The sequence below is a fragment of the Macaca fascicularis genome, chromosome 15 (assembly GCF_037993035.2).
Source record: "Macaca fascicularis isolate 582-1 chromosome 15, T2T-MFA8v1.1".
Classification (NCBI taxonomy): Eukaryota; Metazoa; Chordata; class Mammalia; order Primates; family Cercopithecidae; genus Macaca; species Macaca fascicularis.
In genome coordinates, this window is record NC_088389.1 from 78,002,224 (window position 1) to 78,023,228 (window position 21,005).

The 21,005-nt window shown below is 36.0% G+C and overlaps 1 protein-coding gene across 6 annotated transcripts in view; it reads right to left on the reverse strand.

Annotated features, from left to right (window-relative positions):
• The window catches only part of FOCAD (focadhesin), a 318,797-nt gene that overhangs the window by 109,263 nt on the left and 188,529 nt on the right, over positions 1 to 21,005 (reverse strand). For all 6 annotated transcript variants that reach the window (XR_012424668.1, XM_065530469.2, XM_065530470.2 and 3 more), the window contains 5 exons: positions 19,279 to 19,329; positions 18,254 to 18,337; positions 10,705 to 10,831; positions 3,401 to 3,586; positions 243 to 364 (listed from right to left, as the gene is read on the reverse strand). Coding sequence is in view for 5 of the 6 variants with exons in the window: in XM_065530469.2 (XP_065386541.1) it covers positions 243 to 364; positions 3,401 to 3,586; positions 10,705 to 10,831; positions 18,254 to 18,337; positions 19,279 to 19,329 (570 nt within the window). In the remaining variant the exon portion in view is untranslated. The remainder of the gene's footprint in view (positions 1 to 242; positions 365 to 3,400; positions 3,587 to 10,704; positions 10,832 to 18,253; positions 18,338 to 19,278; positions 19,330 to 21,005) is intronic.

Sequence of the window (21,005 nt, forward strand, 5' to 3'; positions counted from 1 at the left end):
CAAATTCCTAGACATCACTCCCTAATAATTACGCTGGGCAGTGGGGCAAAACATGCCAATTTCTTTCAGAAATACATCAAAATATTTGAGTATTCAGTTGGGTCAGCTATTTTGGTAGTCTTTCAAAGCAACTTACATTAATTATGATCAAAACAATTATTTCTAAACAAACATCCAACTTCTTAAACATATCATGAAGGGAGAAAACACTAAAACATAAAGAAGAGGACATGGGAACCTACCTCATGCACAAGAGCAAGTGAAGTCTGCTTGAAACTTCGCCCTCTACTGGCCATCAGTCTATTCAATGGTTTTCCATCTTTACTCTGATACATGGAAACATCGTAGCAAAATAACATACCACCTTTAAAAAAAAGTTATAAAGACTTTTTTGTTTTTTTAGACAGAGTCTCGCTCTGTTGCCTAGGCTGGAGTGCACTGGTGCAATCTCAGCTCACTGCAACCTCCACCTCCTGGGTTCTGCCTCAGCCTCTTGAGTAGCTAGGACTACAAGCGCGTGCCACCATGTCTGGCTAATTTTTGTAAGTTCAGTGGAGACGGGGTTTCACCATATTGGCCAGGCTGATCTCTAACTCCTGACCTCATGATCCGCCTGCCTCGTCCTCCCAAAGTGCTGGGATTACAGGCGTGAGCCACCCCGCCCAGCTTATAAAGACATTTCTTATGGAAAAACTTTACTAATTAGATTCTCAGAAACTGATCATCAATCTGGATAGAGATATTTATAAATAAAAGCTAATTTGTTAAGCAAATTATGATTTCTGACCATTTATGTATAAGGAATTAAAAAACACAAGAGATTTTAAAAAGCTAGTATTTAAAATATTATTGGGACAGGTGCGGTGGCTCACACATGTAATTCCAGCACTTTGGGAGGCCAAGGCAGGCAGATAGATCACTTGAGGTCAGGAGTTTGAGACCAGCCTGGTCAACGTGATGAAACCCCATCTCTACTAAAAATGCAAAAATTAGCCAAGCATGGTGGCGAACACCTGAAATTCCAGCTACTCAGGAGGCTGAAGCAGGAGAATCGCTCGAACTAGGAGGTGGAGGTTGCAGTGAACTGAGATTGTGCCACTGTACTCCAGCCTGGGCAACCAAGAGAAACTCTGTCTCAAAAATATTAACGTAACATAATATAATATAATATTATTACTTATTGACTCATAGCTTTTTAGTTAAGATCACATATGAAATATTTATAATTTACTTATGAATAAATAAGCATAAGTATAAATAAATGAACAAATTTGCAATTCTTGACTTAGTTTGTGAATTGTTAGTTCTAGAGAGTCTATTAAGTTTTTTCAAAATTTCAACTAAGGATAAATACTTGCACATATTAATCTTCATGAACACATGATAACATGGGTCCCTTTAGTTTATACTCACAAATGGACAAGCTTTCCCTCATTCCTCTATTCACATATACTTACTCTCCCTCTCCCTGCCCTTTCCACAATGGTCAACTAAGCTCTCAGCCGAACCTCCAGCTTATTTATGTTTTTTATTACACTGAGTTTCATTATCTTTATTATTTCTTCCCTTATCCTTTAAGTTTGATTTGCTGTTCTTTTCCAAGCTTCTTGAGATGGAAGTTCAAATAATGACTATTTTCCTTTCTTTTCTAAAATATACATTGAAAGTGTAAATTTCCCTAGAGGGGAAACAGTGTTTAGAAATACTATTTTAGCTACAACCTACACGTTGTTATATGGCTTATCTTCATTATCATTCACTTCAAACTACCTTCTAATTTCCATTTTGATTCTTTTCTCTGATCCATCCATTACTTATAAGTATACAGTTCAATTTTCCACCTACTGGAGATATGGTAATCATTTTTGTTATTTATTTTTAGCTTAATCCCATTGTCATCAGAGGACAGACTCTAGGTGACTTCAATATATTGAAATTTATTGAAGTTTGTGGTCCAGTGTATGGTCATTTTGGTAAATTTTCCATGTACAGGTAAAAAATATATAAATTCCATCACTGTAAGGTACAATGTTCTACATGTCAATACAGTAGTTTGTTCATAGTATTGTTCAAATATTTTGTAATTTTATTGATTTTCTTGTCTCCTTGCTCTGCCAGTTACTAAAAAAGATATTTTAAAGTTTCCATTATTATTGTGGGTTTGTCTATTTCCTCTTTTAGTTCTACTCATTTTTGTCATATATTTTGAAAGTATGTTATTTCATGTAGGCCAATTAGAATTGATATTTTCCAAACAGAGTGACTTCTTTTTCTCCATGAAATATTCCCTTCATTTCCAGCTTCTTCCTTTGTCCTGTGTCTAATACAGTATATGAAAAAACTACAGAAGCACTAAATGATATCATTGTTAATCAAAGAGTAGTTTTCCTCTCCCCTCTGTTAGGCAGACTGGGTGAAGGACCAATTACTTCAACCTAATCAGGAACTGATCTGGGTTAGGATTGATTATAATTTTTGTAATTTGAGTCCAGCTCTGGTTCACTCCTTTGCCAGGGTGTATCTCCCACAACACCCCCCCACTAATTGGCAGTTTAATGAGTCTTTGACTCCTCAATCTGAAACAATTATGGGAGATTTAAGTCTGCCCTCAGAAATTGTCAGCTTAGCTCTTTAGCTTTCCATCCCATAAAGCTTCAAAATGTTGCAAATAACTTAAGAGAGAAATTGCCCATGTGCTCAAGGTCACTCTAGTTCTGAAATGTGTCACTTTGGCGCCACATGATTGCCAAGATGTCTGTTGGTTTCTCCACCTCCTCACCAGCCTCTCACTAAAGTTGAGACTGAATGCTCAGATTCCAGCTGTGGCCAGAATTAGTAAGTTCACCCAGGTGAGAGCAGTTGCAGATCTTCAGTATCAATTCACCATTGTCTCTAGGGCTTTTACCTCTTGCATGCTGTTTTTCCAAGATCATTCTCCTAGCTCGTCTTTGTTTCCTAAGTATCAGAAGACTAAAAGGGATTTCACTTTGCCTTTCAGAACCTTTCAGCCTAGCTCTTTAGCTCTTGGTGCAAATTCCAAATTCAGCAAATGTCCTATGAGAAAAATCTCTAATTTGTTGCCCTAGTCTCAGGCAATCACTAAAAGCTCCCCTGGTTTCTCTTTCTTCCAACAGGTCATGCCTGCGGGCTGAGTGGGTATCCCCCAAGGTAGGGAAAAAACGTTCTAAAATGTTCTGCTGACTCTGAAACTTTAATTCATCTATTTGCCTTTGCTTCTACAGTTCTGTGATGTCTCTTAAAATGCAATTATTTTTGTAATTTATCCAGATGTTAGTAGCAGCAGCAACACCCTGCCATGGCCTATTACATCCTACTTGGAAGTGGAAGCTAAATCATTACATGAAAAACCTATATTTTTGATACTATGTACTATCCTTACCTGCAAGGCCAGGTTTCAATCCTGGTTGCTTGTTTGTTTCATACATTTTCAATATAAAATTGGGGATTCCTGCTACAGTCTTTCCTTGGTCTGAGCGGGCACCTCCTTTTAATGCAGAGTGGTATATCCCACGAGGCATATTCACCATTTCTTGCTTCACAAGTGATGTAAAGAATTCCTCCAAAGCTAAAAGAGGATAAAAGGAGACCAAAAGTAGAATAAATGCAATAAGCTAGAAGAGAAACATTCGTTCTTAATTCATATAGAAACAACTAAGCTACATTTCTGGCCAAACCTTACATGGTAAAAAGAGAACTCTTGATCCCCATCCCTTTCTTAGTCTTCCTCCAAATTAAAACATGGCACCAAGTTGCTCAAACTTAATTCTTCTCTTTCCCTCACTTCTTACATGTAATCCATTAGCAAGTCCTTCTGATTCCACCTTCAAAATCTATCCCAAATCCATCAATTTCTCTCCATTTTCACTGCTATTTATCTATTTATTATCTTTTCTCCTCCTCATACAAACTAATGTAAAAACTAGTTTACTGAATTCTTTTCATCTTGACCACCCTCTATAAACCTTCCTCTGCCCAGAGGCCAGAATTTTGTCATTCCCGTCCCTAACACCTGCCAGTTGCTTTTCACTGTGCATAAAATAAAATCACAATTTCTGACCAAGATCAAGACCTTTTATGATCTAGCCCTGACTCCCCTCAGAGTCCTGACTCCCCTCGGAGTTAATTTCTAATACCCTACCTCCCTGCTATGTTGAATTCACACTTTCATATGGCCTCTTTCCATTCCTCAAAAACACAAAGTTGATATTTAAGTCAGTGCCACTGCATTTGCTATCCCTTCCACCTGGAATGTATCAGTCCCACATTTTCATGAGAATGGCTCCTTCTTATCATTTAAGTGTTTTCAAAAAAAACCTCTTTCATGACTATCTATTCTTAGCAATATTAGTACAATTATTCTAAAATGAGATATTTCTTTGCCTGTGTTCCTTCTAATTAAGCCCATGATCTTTATTGTTTGACATTTTACTTACCATATAATAACACAGAAATGTGATATCAGAAGACAACAGGATGCACAAACAAAATATTTGATAAGACTATAAGTTTATATTCAAATGTGATTTTCCTAAGGACCACTAGAGGTTGCCCAATACAGAAACAAACAAAAAAAATTAAAACTCAACAAATCATATGGAATGGAAAATGGAAAAAAAACAAAAAACAACAACAACAAAAAAACACTGCATGGGGCTCTTATAGAAACAAAAAGCAAGGGTCCGCCTAACTGGAATTTCATTCTGAAAAGAGCTATCTAAAAGCCTCCTTTAAATGACTGTGATTGAATTACAGGCAGCAAGAGCTCACTGGAGCATTTATTATATACCCAGTTCTGACAGGACCCTCCTAGATGTAATCACGATTCTCCATCCAAAGTTCAAAAACACCAGTATGCGATGTTTTCCATTTACTCCTTCTTATCTATCCTCTATCCTTCTCAACCCTGCTCTTTGCACTAGAAAAACAGTCTTTAAAGAAAGGCATTAACAGACTCCCATGTCTGTCCTCTGGCTTCTGGTTGGTTTCAACCACTGGAGTCACTGGCAGGAAATCAAGGGGTGAAAACAGTAAAGTCAGGAGATGTATTCCCCAGACACAGGACTTCCTGAAGGATTGCTACAGGTTGCCTGCATTCCTCTTTACTTAAAGTCTTGGCTCCCCTTAGGCACCCCTATTTATAATACAGATACTCTCTGTTCTTCTTCCTCCCCTTATCTCTGTAGGCCAGAGACATTAAGCAGTGTGAGATGGTTCACCATTTCTTGTGAGTTTCCCTTAACCTTGACAACATAACTGTAAATAGGTTCTTTATTAAACTCTCTTCAATTACTCAATCTGAATGTACTCCCCACACCTTCTTGTCATAAGTGATCAATATACCTTTTATACAAAAAAGATGAGTAATATCCGATTGTAGGCCATGTCCCCCAATTTCTGCATACACATACACAGGGACTGCTTCAAAGTGGATATAATTATAGACTTTACAGAATGCAGCTATGAATCATCCGTTTGTGAGGGTAGAGGCACTATGATGAAAGAAAGTAAGTTCATCCTTTCTCAGAAGGGATCCTATTCTGGCAAAAGGTGAAACATGCCAAGGGGCAAGTATATATATGCACATAGACTAACCCAGCAATGGAATTTTTCTGCTTACCAAGCTCTACAGTGAACTACAGATGTTTAACTAACACCAGTCCAGGGATTAATATAAATGAGGATAAGATGCCAGGAGGCTAAGTGTAGCTGATGTATAGAGCTTCATCTTCCCCTAAATACTAAGTTAGCAACTAGAGTTTTTCCCATTGCTTTTGAGCTTTCCCCAATCTCTTTCTTACCAATGACCAGATGGGAATTTAAAAAGAAGCTGAAAATTCATAGGATACAAAGTGTCAGATATCAATTCTCAAAACAACCCAAATGTGCTTAACAGCTGAATGGACAAACAAACTGTGTTACATTCACACAATGAAATGTCAGTCAGCAATAAAAAAGAAAAAACAATTGATACAGGTAACTATTTGGAATAAATATAAAAAACTAGTGCTAATAATAATCCCAAAAGACACAATTCCACACACCATAATCCCAAATGCTGAAATTCTGGAAGATCAAAATTCCTTAAGTCTAAACTTCCTAACATCTAAAATCCCCAAAATCACAATCCCAAAAGGTTGAAATCCCAAATGCTGAAATCCTAAAAGCCTAATCCTGGGGTAGGAGTTAGTGCATTTTCAGTTGTACACAGGATAGCTGCATCATGTTAGGCAGAACTATTATCTTGTTACTATCTTTATTTGGAAGTTAAGGAGATGTATATGGGTGCCAGTTGACGAGGGGTGAACTTGTGAACTTAAGTGTCAACTTGGCTGGCTTAAGGAATACCTAGAAACCTGGTAAAGCATTATCTGGGGTTGGGGAATATAAGGGTATTTCCAGAGGAGACTAGTATGTGAGTCTGAGTAGTATACGGGGGAAACCTGCCCTTAATGTTGATGGGCACCATCCAATTGTCCAGAGACCCAGAGAGAACAAATACAGAAGGTGAACTGCTCTCTCTATGAGAACTGAGACAGGGTTCTGCTGCTGCTTTTGGACATCAGAACTCCAGGCTCACCAGCCTATAAGCTACCGGACTTACACCAGCAGCTCCCTGGGTCCTGAGGCTTTTGGTCTCAGATTGAGAGTTACACCACCCACTTCCCAGGTTCTGAGGCCTTCGGACTTGAATGGAGCCACACTACCAGCATCCCAATCTCCAGCTTGCAGACAGTCTGTCACACAACTTAGCCACCACAATCATGTAAGCCAATTATCCTAATCAATCCCCTCTCATATATCTATATACATATCCTATTGATTCTGTCAGAAGAAATGTGACTAAAATAGATTTGGTATTGGAGAAGCAAAATACCATTCCTTCTTACTATATTCCTTACAACAGAGTGGAAGAGAGATGCGAAATTGTTCTCTCACAAAAAGGTTGCAATAAGTTATGTGTACAAGGCTACTTAATGGTGAAAGAAGTTCAAGAGCTAATTATTATTGATGCTGCAAAAGCAGAAAATTGCTTATTTCCAATGGCTGAGCAATAACCAGACTTTCAAATGGAGAACATATACTCACCAAATTTGTAGACCACAACTACTCTCCAAATACAAGTGCAGTTCACATTTTGAAGATCACAGAAGTGAAAACACAGGCAAAAAACACAAGAAATCTCCCCTGCCAAATTATTCAATCATATACAACTTCCGCCCCTTCACACATAGTGCCAATTTGCTATGCTATGTATTTCATTTTTGCATCTATTCCAATACTGGAAATACAAATCGTATAAAGACTTCTAAAGAGTTCTAATTGGTTTTATGCATTTTTTTTTTTTTTTTTTTTTTACAAATCTGACTCCACAAAAACGCATTATCACAACACTGACTTTGTGTGTACGTATCGTGTACATATGTAAAAATGTTGAAACTTCCTCAATAAGTAGAGGTGTCATTTTGGTATATCTGCATTTGTGAAACATAAAATATCTTGAGATCTCAATTCTTTGAATGACTGCATATGTAGTGGTGACCCGTTGAGGTTTTTGTTTGTTTGTTTTTTGTTTTTTGTTTTTTTGAGATGGAGTCTCTCCGTGTTGCCCACACTGGAGTGCAGTGGTGAGATCTTGGCTCACTGCAACCTCCACCCCAGGTTCAAGTGATCCTCCTGTCTCAGCCTCCTGAGTAAATGGAATTACAGGTGACTGCCACCGGCTAATTTTTGTATTTCTATTAGAGGCAGGGTTTCACCATGTTGGCCAGGCTGGACTCGAGCTCGAGATTTTTGACTGATTTTATGAAAAGACTTCAGTTGTGCATCAGAGTATTTCAGATGACTGCAGTTACAAAGCTGGGAGCTACAACCACCAATCATAGTGATAAGCATTTATTTGTTCTGCGGGCCATTTATTTATGGATACAGTTCATCTGCTCCTAATTGTTATATTGTGGCTGTTGTTAGTATATCTGTTTATGATTGCAAAAATATGTACATTACTTTGCCTATTTTATTGTATAAAGTGATCTATGAAGTGCTCTATTGTGTTTTTATGTTTCTCAAGTAAATTGCATTTTAAAATATAAATATACATCTTTTAAAAAACTTTTCATTATTTTTTCTAGAATTATATTTTTGAGATTTCAGAATTGTGATTTTGAGGTTTTAGACTTTAGGTATTTTAATCTTTCAGGATTTTAACAATTACAATTATGGTGTTTGGGATTTGATCTTTTAGGGTGATGGCCCAAACCCCTCAAGGACACTTGAGGGGAAAAGAAATAGCTAATCCCATAAGTTTACACATACTTGGGGAAAAAAACCTACAAAATTCAAATTGGTCTATAGTTTAAGTTAGTAATATTGTGCCAATGTCAGTTTTCTAGTTTTAATATCATACTATGGTTATGTGAAATGTTATCAAGTAAAGCACCAGGGCAAAAAAGGTACACAGAACTCTCTAAACTGCTTTTGTAACTTCTTGCAAGTGTAAAATTATTTCAAAACTTTTTTTAAATAATATCAATAACATCTCTATTTAAATAATGCAAATTCCTAGATTCACTTTACAGCTGTTTTTTTGTTCATTTGAAAGGAATTAAAAGGAGGAAGGGGCAGGATTCACTTAAATTCAGCACAATCCACTTTTCTGCCTGTAGCATTTGGTGACTAATATATATTATTCATCCTGTGCATTTTAGGGTATATATTCCTAAGGCTAGTGCCTTTTTCCTGGTTCTTTTTCTAGTTCTCTAGTAATCAAAGGAACACTTTTTATAGTTCTCTAATAATCAACAAAGAAATGTCCATGGGGACAGTTTGCCAACATAGCATCTAGATCACCTACCTCACTCAAATTACTAAATTTTCTCAAACAAATACAGTTGTTGATCTCAACTCTTCCACTTCTTTCTCAAGCAAAGGTACTGGGAACCACCAAGTACAAACAATGTAGAAGCGCCAGGTAATAGCCACCATAGCACTGCACATTCTGTACTGAGAGGACAAACAACAGCACCCCTTGGCAACAAATATCCCCCCACTTCTCCTTCTGACACCACAGACTGTGATGGGGGATACATATATGAGTGAAAAAATACCATTTAAAAAACCCCAAAGGACTTTTGACTCTAGGTTATTTCAGGTTAATGAAAGAACTCTGGATAACTGAAGGCTTTTTCCTTCCTTGGACTCATGTTAACTTTAGGGAGGTCTTAGACTCTGAAAAGCTAAGAGGTAGGAAGTGGGGAAGAACAGAAGAGAGGAAGAGTGAACAAGTCTTTGAGGATTCTTTCTAGATACCAGGAGAAGAGAAAAGGTGAACTCTTTGTCTAACTTGGCCATTCAGTTTTCTCTAATAAAAGGAGGCAGGGAATTGTAAAAGAAGCTTTGCCTAGAAATAACTAGTATATATTTGGCTGAATTTCCCAGGAATTTCCATGAGGGATGAAACCAGGGGTAAAAAACTTCCACCATTACAGGCTAGTATGATTATGACTGAGAAGATAAAATGGCATTTTTTGCTTTCATTGAACTTCATTTCCAGAAAGTAAATTTTTACATCCATGAACATTCAAAGTAGAATTGTAACAAAACTAAGCAAGATGTTGTCTAATATAGAAAAGCTACTTAATCACAATAAATCACTTGGGGAATTTTTAAATAACTTTTTAATGATCAGAAAATAATATTCAAAATAAAATAACGTAAATTCCTAATCACAGTCCACAATCAAACATATTTTTCAAATGGTATCGTCTACCATTTCTTGGGTAGGGCATATAGTAACAGGGGCAGGTGAGAACTTCTAAACACAATATACATATAGAATAATTACCACATATAAGCATTAGAATGCTTTATTTATTTATTTATTTTGTGTGCGTGTGTGTGTGTGTGTGAGACAGAGTCTCGCTCTGTCACCCAGGCTGGAATGCAGTGGCATGATCCCAGCTGCCTGCAACCTCCACCTCCCAGGTTCAAGTGATTCTTGTGCCTCAGCCACCCAAGTAGCTGGAACTGCAGCATGCACCACCACACCACACTAATTTTGTGTTTAAGTCCTGACCTCAAGCAATCTGCCTGCCTCAGCCCCCCAAAGTGTTGGGATTACAGGCGTAGCCGTCACACCCAGCCTACTTTTTAAAAGCTAAAGGCTCTATAAGTTTTACATCAGAGCTGAATGACCATATGATCTGATCCATCTTTGAAAAGCATTAATTTATAGCTCTCAAATAAATCAGTAACATCTTTGGCATAACTCTATAGAAAGAATAAATGTATAATAATGAACTACTCAGTAAATCTCTGAATAGTCTAATGATCTTTTCACTCGGCTTATATAATGAAGTATTATTTAAATCAATGACCTAGAGTACCAGTGCAAATTCATCTTGTGGAATACATTTAGCCTTTCAAATGAATTTTAATTATCAGTGAACGCAGTCGTTTACACTAGTTTTCTTGTACAATGCTACTCAGATCTAACGTTTTTTCATATGATTTAAACACCATACTACCTCAAGCTGTTTCGATAGAACAGATGGGTGCATTTAACATTCTGGTTAAAAAATATGCACATAAGGTTAAACTATAGTATGTACCTATCACAAAAGAATATAATCAGACAAATCCAATCACTAAAAAATGCTAGCTTCTCTACTAACAAATAGGAGTCACCTGGTAAAACCAAAGAGGGGGTGAGTGACAACAGTTTGAGATAGCAAGAGCCAGGAACTGAAAGATCCACATCCTCATCATCTTCATCGTCATCCAACTCTTCAGGAATGGGAATTTCTGGTCTTATCTGAAATGATAAGTGAAAAAATCATAGAGAGGATAATAATAAAACATTATGCAAAATCTTTTCTGTATCCTTTTTGTGACAAGATTTCAAAATTTTGTTAGACTCCATCACTCTATAACATAAAAGACCATTGAAATAAATTTTTTAAATCTATTCATTTTTCAGATTAACTAAATGGTCATGACTCTAGTCATCTTATTAGACACAATCTCAGATCCGTATAAAAAGCTAATGTTAATACAGTAAATCACTGTAAGTCACCATAAGCAATAATTACTATAGAAAACTAACAAAATCCTATACCATCCAAAAAAAAATGCAAACACTGATATACTCAATATATTTAACTTCTATAGCTCACAGTTAAATATTTGCCTTGTCTGAACACCTTTTTAAAAATTTGTGATTCTAGTAATACTTCCATGACAGAGCTTAAAATCTTACAGTAGAATATGTAGTAGAGCTCAGGGAACAACAGAATGCTTTAGTTGACTTTTTTTTTTTTAAAGACTTGGCAGTTTGTTGCTATGGAATACAAAAACACTAAAATCTGTAATTGGTAGCTGTACATTATTGTATCTAATTTGCATTTTGAAGATTTTGTGGTTGCTCTTTGATTAGCTAGGTTTGTTTGAACCAAAAATGAAAAATGTAAAAAGATTTCCACATTGTTTTCATAAGATGTAACTGTTAAGCAATTAATTAAATTTTTAATACCTTCAATGACACTCTATCATAATGCCCACATGGAGATAATTAAGCATTAGGGGAGGAAATCAAAATATATAAAAGTGGTTTCTATAACCATAAAGTGCCAGAATCCAGTCATTACCATTAGCGTGTCTCCCAGATTTATTTTTAGAAATAATTAACAATGCCTGCAGACCGCCTTCTTCATAGGTCCCCAAAGCACTGTTCCATTTAGGAACTGTACTGACTCAGGATTCTTGCAGGGGAGTAAAAGAAACAGAAAAGAAATGCTTCTCTTAAGTACAATAATCTCAACTCCAAAGAAGCCTTTCAACGATAACTAGTGTTCTCTTCACTAGTGAAGGAGAAGTGAAAGCAACCTGACTACCCAAGCACTGTCCAAGACAGGATTTAATTCAGACTCAATATTAAGTACCTAATTCTCAGAGGGCTGAATCAGCCATACTTACAAAGATAACTATCAAGTATACTCTAGATAGGGTATGAAAGCGTCTGTCAAAATCACTGCGTATCAGAAAAACTCTGGCATGTTCACAAACCTTTTAATTCTGACCAGTAGGGTTTTACAAGTGTCTGGTCTGTGTGAATACTCAGTCTTCCAGGTTTACTCTCATCAAGAGTTGTCTTAAAGATTCTAACCAATCCTAGTGGCCTAAAAAGTCCTAAGAAAGAAGTTGGTTCTGAGACCTTCTGCCTTGCTTCCTGACATTTTACACATCATAGTAACTTGGGAAAACAGAAAAACAGAGTTACTATATGGTCTAGGAGTTTCACTCCTAGGTATATAACCAAGAGAAATGAAAATACATGATCACACAAAAGCTTGCATAAGTATTATTTATAATAGCCCCAAAACGGATGCAGCCCAAACGTTCATCAATTGATGGAATATATAAACAAAATATAGTATAAATCAATACCATGAAATATTATCCAGCCATAAAAAGGAATAAAGTACAAATACATGCTACACATGAAAGAATCTTGAAAGCACTATGCTAAGTGAAGAAAGCCCGTCACAAAAAACCACATCTTGTGTACTTCCATTTATAGGAAAGGTTCAGAATAAGCAAACTTACAGAGGCAGAAAGCAGATTAGTAGTTGCTTAGGTCTGGGAGAGGGAATGGAGTAATGGAGACTGACTGCTAATAGGGTTTCTTTTAGGGGGGAAAATGTTCTAAAATTAGATTGTGGTTACTCTGTGATTAGTTGCACAACTGTTTCAATATAGTAAAACCACTAAATTGTATACTTTAAATGGGTAAGTCGTACAGTATGTGAATCATATGTCAAGGAAGGAAGGAAGGAACGAAGGAGGGAGGGAGGGAGAGAAGGAAGGAAGGAAGGAAGGAAGGAAGGAAGGAAGGAAGGAAGGAAGGAAGGAAGGAAGGAAGGAAGGAAAGGGAAGTAGCTAAGGAGAGAGAGAGGGAGGGAGGAAGGTATGTAGGCATACAAAGGAAGAGGAGGGGGAGGGGAAGAAGAGGGGAGGAGAAGGAAAAGAGTAAGCTGGGTGGAGAGTCGGGGGACAGTCATTGACACCACCAGAGGAACCTTAAAGTGCTGTGCAAACTATGTCAAATGACCAAATGCTTCCAGAATTATTTAGTATAAAAGGGATATGATCATTTCTGTACAACTTTTATGCTATCCTCCTATCCTGTCCTTCTGCACAGTCAACCTAATTACTTAATACCAGTCACTGCACTTGGGTCATCAATATTTTTAAGGGCCACTAAAGAAACAGTTATTAGACTGGGGATAAAGCAAACTGACCAACCCATCAATCTTAAATTGTCTAATTTCATATTCACATAACTGTGTGCTATATTATCTTCTATGCAGTGAATAGCATATGTCTGCATCTCAAATGTGCATACATTTTAGTAAAGAAATTACACATGTATTATAATTTAATAATAGATTATATACTATATGTATTTATAATGGTTTGATCACTCCTTCAATTTTGTTTCCTAATAGGTGAGCTGATTCAACTGGACAAATTAGCACTTATTATTACATTTTGGTTCCATTAAATTTCCTTTCTCCTCTGATCATTTCTTTTTTTTTTTTTTAATTTTTTATTTCCATAGATTATTTGGGAACACGTGGTGTTTGGTTACATGAGTAAGTTCTTCACTCCTCTGATCACTTCTTAAAAGAATTATTTGTTCTACCTTCCCTAGGCTAATACCAGTTTTTCCCCCTGGTTGCATGCAACAATTTAATAAGGTCAATGCAAGTAAAACTATAGAGAAGCAAGAGAACTCAGTTGAAAGAATTCCTGTTAAAGTTATAAAATTTTGGCAATAGTGTATTAGCTGCTAATACACTCAGAAAAAAAAAACTGCATATGTATCTATTAGGTTGGCACAAAAGTAAAATACTGCAATTACTTTTGTGCCAACCTACTAAAATACACATACACACCACCAACAAAAATGACCTGCCTCTTATAACTAAGCTTTGTTGAAAAAACTTAAATGGAAAGTTTAAAATGATAATTTACTTTTTTTTTTTGAGACAGAGTCTCACTCTGTTATCTGGGCTGGAGTGCAGTGGCATGATCTCAGCTCACTGCAACATCCACCTCCAGAGTTCAAGCAATTCTCCTGCCTCAGCCTCCTAAGTAGCTGGGATTACAGGCCCCCCACCACCACCCCGGGCTAGTTTTTGTATTTTTAGTAGAGATGGGGTTTCACCTTGTCGGCCAGGCTGGTCTCAAACTCCTGACGTCTAGTGATCTGCCTGCCTCGGCCTCCCAAAGTGCTGGGATTACAGGTGTAAGCCACCACACCCGGCTGATAATTTACTTTTAAAACCTGCTTCAAATTGAATATAGATACTTCTTGATTCATGATGGGGGTTGTGTCCCAATAAACCCATCGTAGGTTGAAAATATTGGAAGACAAAAATGTGTTTAACACACTTAACCTGCCAAACATTACAGCTTAGCCTAGCATACCTTAAGTGTGCTCAGAACACTTACATTAGCCTACAGATGGGCAGAACCATCTGGTAACACAGAACACTACAGAATATCAGTTGTTTACCCCTGTGATTCAATGCGATTGGGAGCTGCGATCTGATGCTGCGTCCCAGCATCACAAGAGAGTGGTTTACCACATATCACTAGCCTGAGAAAAGATCAAAATTCAAAATTCGAAGTACCATTTCTACCTAATATGTATCACTTTTGCACCATCATAAAGTTGAAAAATCGTAAGTCCAATCATTATAATCAGGGACCATCTGTACTGGAAAGTGTATCCCACAAAATGCCTCACTGTGAATTCTGAGCCGGATAACCTTTCAACCAACTTTCTGTGTCTGTAACCTATGGAAATCCAAGAGTTTGTGCATAAACAGAGAATTTTATTTGGAACACGTCAAGTATCTGCATAAATTATTCAGTTAAAAAGAGAAACAGCTTCTGATGAATGCAGTGACATTCACTTTAAATCAAAGCCAAACGGGTTACACCATATTTATACCAACCCTGAATGCATAATCAGTTCTTTTATATTATTTCTAAAATTAACCCTAGAAATCAAGAAAACAAGTTTAATTTTTAAATAGGTGAATGTTTTTTAATGAAACCAAGTCAGAGAGGAAAGTCAGTATCTTCTACCTAAATGTTTATCCATTACTGATTCTTTTAACAAGGAAACTTCTCTATAGTTTTTTGTTTGTTTGTTTTTTCTTTTGGGGAGGTGCGCTAAAGAAGACAGGGGAAGTGTAACTAGCTTTTATAAAAACAGAAAAAATAAAAGCTAAAAGGGAAAAATCATTCTTATCTATTTTTCAACATTACAATCAACATGTCCTCAAAGAAGTCCCCTGGCATTTTTGAACCAATTTTACATCTGTGTGCTTTAAGTGATTAACAATGATCCTGTTACAAACCAACAAAATACATGCATTCAGTCAACATCCTCAGCTCTTAAGGTAGGACTTAGCACTTCGTACATACCAAATAAATTATTATTAAACCAATGCAAGTATTACATGTCCATCACCTCTACTCCCACAGAAATTCTTAATAACAAATGACAAGGAAGATGAATTCATCAACATGGTATTCAAATTCTTAACTCATATTATTGTATCTCATTCAGCTCTACCATCTATCCAGTGCCATTTTCCACCTTACCTTAGATGTACTGTTTCATTCAACCCTAAATCTTTGTTCTGATATCTGCCACTCCTCTCTTTTTGTTCTATCAGTCTGTTAACTTTCAACAAGTTATACAACATAAATTGATGTTCAGCAATCAACGTAAAGTATTTCTTAAGTAAATTTAAAGAAAATCAGTACTTTAAAAAGTAGCTGAATTATAATTCACAAAGTAGCCACATTTGTAAGGATACTATATATATATAAATATATATATATATAAAATATATATATATATATATAAGTTCTATTTGAAATTCACGATGGGCTCAAAAGTTTGACACAAGTTTCCATAGGTAAGAAGAGAGAATATGGACACATTTTCACTGGAAAAATAGATAACCTTAAGTCTTGTGTGTAAACCAATTGCCCTTAGTGCAGAGTAATGTCTGTCAACAAAGAATCTTAGTTTCTACATTACAGAAGTCCCACTTGATAGGAACTTCCAAAACATTTGAAAATACATTTTTATAGAAAAATGAGGTGCAGTTTCACATCACTGTTTTATAGTGTCACATCTACAAAACTAAGGTGAAGCACCGACCAGGCTATATCCTTAGCCTTTGGGGACTTGTTTGGGATATGAATACATTGAACACTTTCTAGACTTTTAGTCTTTAGGTGTTCGAACAGCCAAACTGAAATGTAGCAATCAATGAAAAGAAGAAGAATGCATGATGTGGTCTTAGAAGCAATGATTCTCCATAAAGAGATAGGTCCTCGGTATCAGAAGCTGGGGTCAGAGTGAGGAAGACTCTTTCAAACCACTTATACCCCTCATCTCAACCTCAGTTCAGATTATCCACTGCACCGAGCTATTGTTACTTTTTGGAGTGGGTCATATCCCAGAAGGGGATTAGGGCAGGGGAAAAAAAAAAAAAAGCTGAAAAGCATAGCTACAAAAGGATAAGCCTTATAGCTTTCCTTTATAGCTCTTTTCACTCTGATGCTGAAAACCCAAACATATATAGAAAACCTCAACTCTAAGTACATTTACCATTTATGTTGGAAGATATAAAGAGCTATTTATGGCTATTCAGGGATCAAAGAGTTTAGAAGAGTTAGATTAAGGAAGTAGCTAACATTTGACTGAGTATAGCACTTATAAACTCTTGCAAACATAATTGGAAATTGAATATAAACCCAAAATCAGAAAAAAAAATATATAAACATGTCAATATTTTAAAAGGTAGAGACTAACTAAATGTCAAGAGTATGCTGGAGTTATTTAATAAAAGCTATTACTCCAGCTGGACTATTTTAGGAACAAAAGGTAAAAATAAAGGTAATTTTTATGTTGTGATTTAAACGAATAATTGCCTATTAAAAACAAGAATAAAAGGTACCTCTCCAGATGCTGTAGCTAATCTATTGGCAGGTGTTTGCATATCAAATTTACATGTAGCTTTTTTCCTTTTCTTTTCTTTTTTAAAGCAAGAATGGGTATTGCTAGTTACCACAGTGCAGTCTGAAGTCCCACCTTTTTAATTGTATGAGTCATAAAACATCTTTACTTAAGTTTTCCCATTTGTGATCGCTGCATGTCAAGTGGTCAGTCTGTCTTTGTAAGTCCTCAATGACATAGGAAATCCTGCCTGACTTAGGAAATGGTTTTACAAGAGCCTATTTTCAACCCTTTTTATATGGTGGCTCCAATTCAATTTAGTAAACAGAAGTTTGCCTGGTTCCTACTGGCATCTAATCTCAGTATAAACGGAATCCAGAAGAAAAAGTCAAACCCATTTTAATGCCTGAGGATCCCAAGGAATTCACACCAAACCTTCTTGCCACTTAACCTCAAAGACAGATTCTGAGTAATGTTACATGTAACTTCATCTAACACAATGTCTGCTTGACACTTCAGAGGCATTCAATAAACATCTGTATGCATTTGAATTCATACTGGCACTAAATAAGAAATCAGATATTTAACCCCTTAATAGGATCTACTAATTTAAAGCTGATTATAATAGGCAGATACTAGAAAAGGTTGTATGTGTTTAGTTTAGTCTAAAAACGAAGATAATATCACACTATGTGTTAACCCTTAAAACAGAGTGATACTTTCTTCATCCAGTTTTCTGGTGCTAACCTATATACCATTTAACATATACTAAAAAAAAAAAAAAAAAAGCAGATTTTTTCATATGGCATCACATTCTTTATCACAAATAGAGATCTTTGGCTGCACATGTGGTATAAAATCTTAGTCTATGAACGCCGTGCTTGGATTAAAGTCCAGGATGGTATACTAACTAGGCAAAGGGATTCCTATGAGTGACTCAGATCTGGAGCAAGTCACATACCCAGTCAACTTAAGATTTCATTTGCATCATTGGTGTCTTCCGTCTGCTTCAAACCTCTGCAGTCTTTTATAGATAAACAAATAATGGGTATGAATTTTTATCTTGCATGGACAACAAATCTAGGGTTACATATATATTCATCAGGTAAGGATCTCCTAAGATGAGACAGACAAAGTTGTAAACCCTAGCAAATTAAGAAATACCAGTGAGAAAGCAGATATGCCTACCTTTTCAGGCAGATGAAGAATGGTGTGTTCTCCTGCACTAAAGTTGGACAGGGATCTATACGCAGCATTTGCTACAATTGGGTCCTAGATAGGGTTAAAAAAAAAAAAAAAAAAAAAGCAAGTGAACAAAAAAGCACAACATACATTAAACATCAAATCTGGAGGGGGAAAGAAACCTTCCCCCACCAATCCCAAGATTCTACAGTCAGTGCTTTGAAAATGGTATTAACGCTTTGCCTACGCCAAAAGTGTATTTACTAGCAATTTCAGAAGAGAGAGCAAGAAATTTAATCCTCGTTTCAAAAGAAAATATTGCAAAAAAAAGTGAAAGGGTCTGCGAAGGGAAGTAAGAACAATTGGAAAAAATTATCAGCATCAAACATTTTTCTGGAGAATATGCCCAATTAAAAATGGGCAAGGAGATCAAAAATACTAAATTTTTATCCTAGTTTGAACATTAAATATAAAGTAACTCATAATTGCTCAAGTCTCCACGAAGTAGTATGATTTAGCAGAAGAGGAATAAGGAATTACTGTCTGATAGGCCTAGGTTTGGATTCGATTCTCTACCTATTAATAGGACAAGTTAGCCTTTTGGAATCTAAACTCATTCATCCATGAGTTAGGTATAACACCACCAGCAGTCTCCATATATAATCCTTGATTGGTAACAACACCTAAAAGATGGACTGGACTTTTTGTTTCTTTGATATGCTTGTTGGTGGGGACAGGGCAAAGCAGGAAAGGGGAAAGACCATATAAAAATATAAAATAATATCAACAGTTCCTCTTCCCATCTGTCAGATTCACCAAGTATTAAGTGCACTTTATGGTAAAAATGTATTAATGGGCATCAATTGAGAAAAATTTTAAAACCAAAACTTATGAATAATCATGTTTTTGAAAAATTGGGAACCCATTATTTCAAGACAGTTGTACCTTTTATCCTAAGAGTCTTATTTTACAAATTTCAAAATTATTTCCCTAGCTTTGTTCTGATTCACTGACAAGCCTTGTGATAATACCTTGTTTTGAGTATGAGTCCAGAGAAAGCTGAGGACTTGAACTTTAAAATTCTGAAAAGTTAACAAACAAAAGAATAAATTGTTAAGACCAAGCTAAAACTGAGAATAAACAATCCAAAGTAGCAAATAATGAAAATTAAGTCACTTTTAAAATAACATCACCAGAAATTCACTTGATGTGTATTCACCCATCATTCATAAAATGTAAATATTCAGAAACAAACTCATCTTCTAAGCACATGGATATTTTAAACACATTAAGATTTTGAGATTATGAAATTTAGAAACCTAACCATTTCTTACTCTTAGTCCCTTCAAGTACTAACAGAAATGTCACTCTTTCATGCCACTGTTCTAGCCTACCCAGAAGAGAGTTTTCCTTTCTCCAAGTGGCCATACGGCACATGGTACACCTCAGCATCTATCATGACTAACTCGCTATGAGGTTGTACAACACTTAAGGCAGTGACTGTGTGTTTTTAATTTCAAAGACCTAGACCACAGAGACCACACAGTTCCTCAAAGAAGACAAATGTGTATTAAATAATTGATTGAGCATAAAAGCCATTTACCTTCCAACAGTCGGTGGTCTTCATTGCCACCACATCTAACTTTTTGCCCTTCTAAATCATATTAGGTTCCTCTATACCTCCTTGCCTTTGCATATTCTAGTCCCCAAACTTCAATGGGAAGCAACAGTGTATTAATTCTTCCAGTTCCAAGTCCAATAGCACACATAAATAATTTCCTTGGATTCTTGATAAGAATGTTTGTCATTTTCTCCACCATACTCTCATTGCTCTTTAATTAACTGTGCTCATCAAATGTTATTATAATTATCATCACTCATATCTGTCTCCTTTAACTACCTTTGAGCTTCTAGAAGGCAGGGACTGATAACATGGTATAATGTGAAAACAAAAGATATGAAACTAGAAAGTCCCGAGTTCAGACATCAGCTTTCACTTAGCTTTTTAACTACAGTCTGAGTCAAGTTACTTGCCTAGAATATAGCAGATACTCAATAAATATTTGTCAAATAAATAGGTCTCTCAAAGCTTTAGTTTCTGTAACTACACAATAAAAAATGATACCTTCCTATCAGATATTAAAATTAATTGGTATAAACTGGTAAGAGTGCTGGGGATTGAATAGGTACTAAAAATAGGGTTGACTATACTTATTAGTATCTCTAAGACCTAGTGCAGTTTTAATAAATATATTCTGATTCAATGAATAAGTGAAGCAAGCACTGTGCAAAGCAATTCAGAAAATACACTATAATTAAATCATGGACTCTATTTTCAATAAGCTTATAGTTCAATGTGGAAAATAATACATGCATACCTATATCTGTAGTATAAATAGAATAAGTGTTCTTAGAACAGTATAAAGAACTTTGGGAACAAAAGACTCCAGCTTGCAGACAAACTCTCAAAAGATGGGATGAGGCAAAACAATCCTTTTCTTCCTAAAATATATTTTTAAATTAAAGATGAAAAGGAAAGTAATTTGAGATAGAGGGAATAATATGAACAAAGGAAAATAAATGGAAAAGTTTGGAGGAAGATAAGGACACTATAAGCGGTTTAATTTTTTTGGAGTGCAGGATACAGACCACTAATGAGGCCAGATTCCAGAATGCTTTATGGACTTGGTGTAAACAGGTTGGACTACATTTTAGGGAAACTTAAGGTAATGAAGTTACTAGGGATAGAAATGACTTA